The 9,786-nt window shown below is 38.1% G+C and overlaps 1 protein-coding gene across 4 annotated transcripts in view; it reads left to right on the top strand.

Annotated features, from left to right (window-relative positions):
• Nucleotides 1-1,024: 1,024 nt before the first annotated feature.
• Nucleotides 1,025-9,786, top strand: part of igdcc4 (immunoglobulin superfamily, DCC subclass, member 4) — a 58,482-nt gene continuing 49,720 nt past the window's right edge. The window contains exon 1 of one of the 4 annotated variants that reach the window (XM_017304131.1): nt 1,025-1,710. In XM_017304131.1, the coding sequence (XP_017159620.1) occupies nt 1,644-1,710 (67 nt within the window). In that variant the 5' untranslated portion in view covers nt 1,025-1,643. The remainder of the gene's footprint in view (nt 1,711-9,786) is intronic. The other 3 variants (XM_008404757.2, XM_017304132.1, XM_008404758.2) reach the window with 3 other exon arrangements.

Raw genomic sequence — 9,786 nt, 5'->3', positions numbered from 1 at the left:
AACAGTCAAAATTTTGGATCCAGTGTTTTACACCAGCAGAGGAAGAAGGATAAACAGTAAAATTAGAGCCGAACAACAATTGCAGAGGACACAGTAATTCTATCTGGCTCAATCTCATGATCCAACACCCCAGACATTTGTTTTTAATCAGACACCTGGGAGCTGCATCCATCCCATTTCATCAGCGCCAATCAATCCTGCATCAGTGAATACAGCGAGGGGGGAAATCTGGTTACATGATATGTTATTACCAGAAGGAACAATTTCATCTCAGGCTGGTTTAGTTTCACTGTTTCATTTTGTGTCAGGCAACATAAGAATTTATAGCCAGAATAGTAAAACAAAACTTATTTAATAGCACATGTTAAAGTTGTGGAATTTAAAAAAATAAATCAGCACAAGACTTTCCTTTTATCTCAGGGAGTTATTTCTGCTAGAATGTCTTGTCATATGGTCTGGAACTTCAGTAAAGATTCGTGTTCATCCTGGCAGCTAGTGCTGGTGAATGTTGGGGATGGTTCTGCTATCAGTGATGCTGAGGGCGCTGCAGGAGGCGAGTCTTTGTCTGCACTGGGTAGGCTCTGCTCCAGCTGGCTCCTGCTATGTGTTTACATGCAAAAGTCAGTGGGTCCCTCAGCACATGGAGCAGTGGTGGGGGCAGCAGCTGGTTGATTGATTGGGATGCAGAAGAAGCCCTCCCCTTCACCAGCCCACCTCTTTTTTTAAAAACACAGGGAGCACATGAGCCCCTCCTGCCCCCCCTCCCCCTTTCACTTAAAACCCTGATGTCCTTTACTAACAAAGGTGCATGCTTTCACACAACAATGCTACAAAAAAGCTTTTAAGAATGAATGTGTGGTTATCCAAATAAATTGCTCTCACGTTTTGTGCAGCTTCTTGTCCAGAGCTCCTAAAAATCGCTATCGTACATCCCACTACACTGGGTTCTTTGGGGGGCAACGCATCAGTAGTCTTCACAGACACCCATCCGGACCGTTCTCGACTATTTATTTTGCTCCAGCACATGCAGAATCCTTGTACTAGATGACCCCCTTCCCATCACCCCCAGTGCGGGCAGCCATGGGGCTGAGATGCATTTGTTGTAACAAATTTTCAAGTGCATTTCTAGCCGGCAGCGTGTCTGGTACGAACGGGTCCCCCAAGGGCGAGAGGAAAGCATGGAGTCCAACAAAAAGAGAAAGGCGTGTATGCGTGTGTGTGTGTGCGTGTTTGTGTCACCAACAGCTTCTCTGGACTCCGGCGGACTACCAGCCAGCCACTGTCTGGTAAACGGGCGCGTGCGTGAGGGAATACGTGTGCACGTGTGCGGCCAAGCGTGTATGTGTGTGGTGTGGGGATAGAAAAGCAGCACACACACACGCTTAACATTCGCTCGCAACATGGCGTTGAAGCGCCGAGAGACACGATAGCTATTCCCCGACTAATGCGGTGGTTCTGCGCGGAAAGCCCTGGGACCGCTGCCCGACAGAGACCCAAACCTCCACAGAGACTCCGTTACGCACCGCCGTGGACAATAACGGATTCCAGCGTGTGCATGTCGCCGTGAGGGCTTGAAACTACGGTGTATGTGATTGTATACAGGCGCACGCTTCTACCCCGCTGGTGGAAATCAAAGGCTGTACATGGCGGTGGAGAGTATAATTTGGCTGTTCTGTCTTTTTTCGCTGTATTGGGGTCCAACCAAGCAAGGTAAGGGTCCTCTTTTTGTAATCATGAGGGGTGAGGGGGGTTGTTTGTATGCGTGTTTGTTTCGGCGGGGTGAACTGGCCGCTCAGATTACATAGAAGTGCAGTCGGCACCAAAGTCGGCTTCCAAACAGACAGGACAGAGCTGCTGGGGGGAAATTTGCACCTTGCGCCTTGCTGCGTCTCCTCAGTAATCCGCCTTCACCTCACATGGCCTCTGTGCTTGTTTATGAGATCGGGGGGTTGTGTCGGTGCTTCGGTTGCCTCTCAGCAAAGAAGGCGTCCGTAGGACTCCGGTTTTGTCAAGTTGCAGAAGACCCGCATGTTAACACACTGGGGCTGCCACGGCTGAACAGGGAAAGTTTGGTGGCTCAGTGTGAAGACAAGTGAGTTCTGGCTTTCTGTCCACCATCTGACCCGACCCCCCCAAAAATGAAAAGGAAGAAGAAAAAAAAAGCACATTATATCTTTTCAATCCACGGCAGAAGAAAAACACAAAAGGTCTGCAAATGATAAAATAAAACGATGAACATATATCATGATTTGCTTTTATTTAAGACATAAAAGCAACAGTTTGGTTCTCTACTCCTGCAGAAATGATGTCTGTCTGCTCCTTGATTATTCCAGTTAGAATAACGGTGTAACATTTATTTATTGTTTGTTCCAATTTAATAAGTGAGTTATAGAATAATTCATTTAAATTTAATTAGAATTTGACTGTAGAACTGTTTGCCAGTACGAGCAATATATTGTAAAAATCACTGTTTTACTGAGTTAAAAAGAACTACATTGTTTACAGGCATGGAGTTCAGTAAACCGGGGTTTATATATGACTAACCCAAAGTTTTTCTTATTGGGACAAACCTGCACACTATGATGTTTACAAATTCACTAACCTGTCAAAGAAGGATATTTAGAGCTACATTTACAGCAACATTGTTTCTCAAAAGCAACAAAAGCATAGCCCAATTTTTTTTATGTCAGCAACTTTCTAAGCAACTTATCTCATTCAAATGTCTGTAATTCTAATGAATTCAAGAAAATAATAATTAGATTTTGCGAAGAATATTTGATCAGATAATAGATGAGACAGATTAAAATGCAAAAAGTCTTAATCTTGAGTGCTTGATCTCTTTTAAATGTCATTTACAGCAGTGATACAGTTACAGTGTCTCTGGAGTGTTCTAATGATTGACTAATTTCTACATAAAACAATCAGATGACAGGACTTAACAGACAGAAAACCCCAGCAGACACTCACACCGTGTTTATGCTTAGCATATCTGCATGTGTTAACTGTCAATGTAATCTAATCTTGTTAAGTTATACCGTCTAGAAGACACACAGTATTAATAATTATGGGGTCTATGCCGAGCAAAGAGACATTCATGAGCTCGGTGAAAACAGTTACTTTATTTTAGACACGGCATGTTCCTTTTCCTCCCAATTTGCCCTCCATTCACCATTCAGCTGGTAAATTTATTTAAGGCTTTTCAAATATCAGTTCAAGGCCATTTCAGATGGAAAACTAAAGTTTGCATCAGATCAGAAACTTCTAGATCTGTAATTAAATGGCTGAAAAAAGCCTTTCAAACAAGAAGCTGTTAAGAACCTATAAATCATCAAGTTGGACAGAAGAGTGGTAGTCTCACAGGTTGATGGAAGATAACTTTTTACAGCACATCCTATTTTATATGTATAATGGGTTTAAAGGGCATGAAACTAATCTATACTAGGAATTTGCATGCATCTGAATAGATGTAGTAGTCATAGACAGACAGGTAGATATCTAAGCCTGATTTGCTTACTTATAGTGTCAGATGGTTGGATAAAATGTATAGTTTATAGGTCCATACATATGGGGCTTTTTGTGTCTTAAATCGAAAAAGTGTCTACGTTCCACTACATACTGCAAGTTTTGCTGCTGTTTTAAAATTAAATGTTTTTAATGATGTAGTGCATGGATAACCACGCATTACAGGCCCCAAGTAAGTTAGAATAAAATCCCCCCCCATTGAGATCCTCTTTATATGAGTTGATCCCACAATGGAGGCCATCACACCTAGAACCAGAAATCTAGTATGTAGGTTGTCTATTGTGATTTCATCAAATAAGTCTACAGAAATGCGTATGATTTGTTCAATGTCTATGCTTTAATTCTTTGAAATGTTTAACTTCTGATCAACTAAATAATGCTTGTATTCAGTAGCTTAACATTAGCTGAATTCTTGGTAATGAAATTATCCTTCTTATCTCATGCATACTTTAGCTAACAAGCTTGTTTTTTTCTGTTAGATAAATAGAAAGCTAGTATACTATAATTATTATTTGGTATTCAGCATTATTTCTTTGGAATATTCTGTTTAAAGCCACATGCAACTGCATTGGATTCTTGAATAAGACAGATAAAACAGAGGAATAAAGGTGGAGTTGAATATTCCATAATTTATCATCTTAAATTATGATAAATAATTTAAGATTATTTATCATAATCTTAAATTATGATAAATAATCTTATAATTTAAGATAAGATTAAATTATGATAAGATAATTAATCTTATCATAAATTATTACAGTCATTCACTGTTCCAATGAACAGTGATGACTGTTCATTGGATCAAAATGGTGTGTGAAATGTATTTACTGTGTGTTTAAAATGCCATTAATGTCTAAAGCAACTGTTAGCAGGTGGTTCATTCATACATCTACAGTGTTCTCCTTATCTGAAATTGGGTTGTAGGTCCAGGAGGGAAACCCAGATTTGTCTTTCCCCAGTGACACTCTCAAACCCATTCAAGGGATTTCTGAGTTGTTCCCAGGCTAGATATGTAGTCCCTTCAGTATTTTGTATGCTTCAGAGGCCCAGTATTTTCTTCACCTGAAGTTGACATTTGATTGGTTGTTTATGTTTGCTGTAGTTCAAGTGCAAGTCTCAGTCAAGAGCGGTTTTCTGAAATGAAAACTCTGGAAGCCAACCGTGTCAATCAGGACTGATCACCCTGGGATACTATTGTAATTATTTACCCTCTTATGCTATGCCAAGCTTATTAATTTTGAGTGAAGCTCTGCGAGACACCATTTTCATATTTTCCACTTGTTTCAGCTATGTCTTTGAATCTTCAGAAACGGTTTTTCTGATTCCAATCCAAATCCAAATAAAAGAGCCTCCGGACAATCCAAAAGCAAACATCAGTGATTGTTCAGACAATAATTGTTGGAATAAATGTTCAAAGTCTTCTGAACTTGTGTAAATTTTTATTATTTGGAACTCAGCTTTTTGAATTAAATACAAGTGGGCACACTGTAATTAATAAATCCACGGTTCAGATGCATATACAAACGCCTCACACAATAGTTATAGAAACCAAAAGGGTGCATAAATCTGTGAGGTTTTGTGCTTTAATATCTGCTCGCAAAAGCTTAGAAATAATAAATATTTAACACAAAAACAAACGAACACAACACTGCTTAGAAATCTACCAAAGGCAATCATAACAGAGCCAAACTCAGTGACCAATCTATGTCAGGTTTCATTCAAATAAATATAAGGCCTCAGCATGGATGGGCGGATGTGAGTTTTAGTTATTTGGTTTTGAGAAGACATGCTGCCAATCAAAACAAGGTTTTGATCGGGGCAGAGCCACTGAGAATGAGAGCTGAGCAACGGATGGGAGTCAACTCTTTTGATTCCCTTACAAAGAATCGGTTGTGGTGATCAAAACCCATCACTGTTCCATGTGAAGTAGAGTGAGAATGAGGGAAGTGTAAGGTTTCCCCCAGAAAACTTGCTAAGCCTGGTGGTTGGGATGCTCGGGAAATCATCCATCCAGTAGTCTGTTGTGTTTTTGAGTTAAAAAAAAAAGTTTAAAGTTGACAGGAAATTTGAAAATATCACTTGACAATTATGTGTTATTGAAAGATTAAGGTTAATACCAGAACATCAACTATAAAGTCTTAAAAAATGCTAACATTTTTAAAAGACTTAAATAAGTAATGTATAGACTTGTGGGGGCACAAAGTAAATCCTGGTGGCCCGCCAGGCTTATAATACACTGGGGAAAACCCTGAAGAAGAGCCCTGCGGGGCTGGAACCATCAATGACAAAGGGACAGTATTGTTTGGTCTTCTAGTCTACTATTGGAGCTGCTGTTTGTGTACCATCAAGTTAGAAAATAACTTGAGAAATAACCATCATTTCTGGCTTCATAATAATAACCTTAATCAATATCCTCTTTACTCGAAAAGACACAATGCAGAGAAAGCTGGATGCATTTTGTGTTTCGATTGCAGAGATAATGTGACACTGACAAAAAAATGTATGTTGCTGATGAAATGAAAATGCAACAATGCTTCCACTATCAGTGCAACTACTAATAATAGTGATATTTGATTTAAAAAATCAATATTCTGATAACTGCAAAAATTTACACACCTAAAATTTTGTACTAATTTGTGTTGGGAGAGGGAACTTTGCCTGAGTGTTCTTGTCATCATTGACTTTTGACATTTTAGAAGTTTTAATAGACTTTAAAATGTTTTTCATATATAAAAATTATTACAAAGTTTAGTGTTTTACAACCAGATAATTTTCTCCGTGACCATTTTGCAGACTTACTAGATTTTGAAAAACAGGGAGACTTCTTAATTGATGAGCTTTATTATGTGTCCAATAGTTCACTGCTTGGATTATTACCAGTGACCTTAATTTTGTTGCCGACCTTTGAGTACATTTCACTGACCTCCTAAACTGGAGTGTTAAGTGGAAGTGGCTGTGGGAATACAGGCTGGTAAGCAGCAGGCACAGTGAGGGATGCCCTAATGGGTGCCGGGCAAATTTGAGGTCAAGGGCTATTCCTACATGCACAAAGAATGTGCATCTGTTCACCCCAAGAATCAAACGGAAATATGTGCGCTACACTTAACACAACACAAGCAAATGAATTTAACAAAAGTCTAGACGGCTCTTTGTTAAACTCTGTGTTTAGTCAAACAATTCTGCAGCTATTAAAAAAGATAATTATCTAAAGTTATGCAAGGGTTTATGGGAAACTGAATTGGATTTTCAGAATAGTGAGTCACAGGTAGTGACTGAACACTGACCTGAAAAACACCATTTTTATCAGGCATGACTGCATGACTTGTAAAAACTCACATTTATCTTATCCCTGTGCGCTAACTAGTTTTTTTTTTATGTGTTTCTGCTTTGTCCAGCTTAAAACCCTCAACTCCCACTTTGGCAATCCACCCACCCTCCCCCCGGTACAATTCCACAGAAGCAGCAGAGTGTGATATGCCTTGATGAAACTTAAATGTACATTCATCTCTTCCACTGGTCTTGTCATGGTGCATTCGTCAAGCTGTGTTTTCCTCTTAGACTAAACAAATAGAGCATGTATGAGTTCTAGACAGGGCATTGACTGCAAGTATATTTCAATTAGTTTGTCTCATAGATTAGAAACCAGTAGTTATTCAGGAGTGGTACTGTTTTTTTTTTGTTTTTTTTTGCAACACTTTATAATGTGTTGACATCATTATCTGAAGTTCTAACAAAATGTCAGTGACGAGCTTTTCTCGGATACAAATTAGACATAATGTCTTCACTGTTTTAATTCTGAATCATTCTCTAATGGGCTGGATTGACATTCTCACGGTACTAACCTGTAGTAAAAATACACAGTACTGTATTTTGCAATTTAACTTTTTAAACAAAACTGTACAACATGAACCGATTGTCTTTATTTCTAACAAAAGCAACAATAATTCCTACTGCTGCAAAAATAATATTAATTCCTCCAGCTATATTCTTAGAAATCACCTTGATTTATTGCTACTTTGATTTTGATACACAACCTGAAGCAAAATTATACAGTAGAACAAACATATTGTCAATTAAGTAGTATTTCTAACCATCCTGCGTTGACTGTGGCTCAATGGGAAGAGCGGTCATCTTAAAATAAGACAGTTGTGGGTTTAATTCCAGCTTCCTCCCCTGTAAAATGCTAACCTCTCCTTGAACAAGACACTTAGTGTGTGACTGGGTGAATGCGGCTCGAATGTAGTCATAAAAGCACTACATAATTTCACTTCATCTAGCTGTAAGGGCTCCTTGTACAGAAAAAGTTCCCTGTTTGTTCTTCTGCCCTTCATTAAATAACACAAAAATAAAAAGCAAATTTCTTGGTTTTTAAGCTGAGTAGTTTGGGAACTAGCCTGCAGTCAGCTGCTTTACAAGCAAGCTGATTATAAGTTACCATGCATAGGTTTGGAACACTTTAAACACCCAGCCAGAATGCTACGTGAGACGCTATTGGTTGGTGTTTGCATTATAGCAGCCAATCCAGGAGCATCATTCATTTTTACTTGGCACTGATTAACAGCAGGACATAAGGAACTGCAGATGATTTTATCTTCTCCTGTAATGCTAAGGGAGTCTCTACTGTGTATTAGCGCATAGGTATATTTGGTGACATTAAAACAGGCAGTTCTAAACATTTTCTCAGGGCATTTCAAGTGTTAGGATTTCATTTATTTGCAAGTGGCTTGCATGTAGCACAAACAGGTTCTGCTACATGTAGCACAAACCAGTGTAATATTTAAAATAATGTATTTGATCATCAGAAAACCTGTTATCTAGATCAAAGAACCATTTATTACTTGTCATTTATTAGTCACAGTTGCTGAAGTGTAGAAAAAAAATAATGGTCAAAAACTGAAATCAGCTATTAAAGGTTTATCTGTGCATTCAAGCTTAATTCTGATGTTCCTGCACAGAATCTTTGATCCGTTTGCTTCAGTTTATGTAGTACAATTTATGCTTAACACATTTTACAAGCTAAAGTGGTGATTCATTCTAATGTGACATTGACCAGATGGGGGTGAAAAAATACTACACGTGGAATGCTTGAACAGTCAGAGAATGTGAATGCCGCACACTCAACTTTAAGGTTTTAGGTCATTATCAAAGTAATAGTTCCCTATCAGGGCCATTTGTCTTGATAAAAATGTTTCCTGCACACCTTTGATCAGACTCTGGTGACTGAAGTGGAAACTTGAACCTTCAAATAGGTACTTCATAAATCTTTTGGCGGTGTCGCAGTAAAACGCTTACTACAATTTCTTTAATGGGGTCTCTGTGGAGCGTCACAGGTGATGATATAAAACTGAAACAATCACAAGAACACTTTGAACTTGTACAGGGGAAAAATAATTAATAGAGTACTATATTTTAAAATAAAACATTAAATCACCCTAAAACTCACATTTTGATATCATAACTTTAATTATGAATTTCTCATTTTGAGAGTGTAGTAGGGTGGCTGTAAATATAATTGAAATAGTAAGTACCTAGAATAAATATATCCTTGTTGTTGTCAGGTTTGAGTAATTAACCCTTCTGGAAAGTATGTGGTAAATATTTTTGTAAAGCCAGCAATAAAATGTAGACAATAAAAATCTTAGTCACCTTGACAGAAATGGGTAGAAAGTGTTTTTGAGACAGAAAATTTATTACACAGCCGTGCTATGTTCAAAGTCCATTTTCTAACTTAAAGCACATGGCAGTAAAGTTGCACTGAAGGGTGTGGGTGCATTTTGGGGTTGACCATCTGTCAGAGAAGACCCATTTTACATACCTACTCATTTCACACGTTTTATTGCAGCTCATTTAGTCTGTAACTTAATCTTTAAAGTATTTCCCCTACAACTTTTAAATTGGCACTGTAATTATATCTTGGGTATTTCCTTGTTGTTTGGTAATTGCTAATACCAACTTCTGACAAGATACATATATCCTTTATGTTAAATATATTTCTAGTCTGGAGGCAACAGCACATTTAACATTTAAACATTTCTGCAAGATAATTTAGTCATATTTAGTAAGTTAGAATATCAGTGAAAAGTTATTTTATTTCAGAAACTATTGCTCTACCTGCAACCACAAGTATCTCACTAAGCATCTAAAATGAATTATGTATTCAACTTTCACGCCAATAATTACAGAACCATAATTAGTACTGATTCAGGTTGCAAGACTGGGCTTTGATTGCAAAGAAAACTACTTTTGTGTGTGTGTGTGTGTATA

This window comes from Poecilia reticulata, linkage group LG3 (genome assembly GCF_000633615.1).
Source record: "Poecilia reticulata strain Guanapo linkage group LG3, Guppy_female_1.0+MT, whole genome shotgun sequence".
NCBI lineage: Eukaryota > Metazoa > Chordata > Actinopteri > Cyprinodontiformes > Poeciliidae > Poecilia > Poecilia reticulata.
This window is presented reverse-complemented; position numbering and strand designations above follow the sequence as displayed.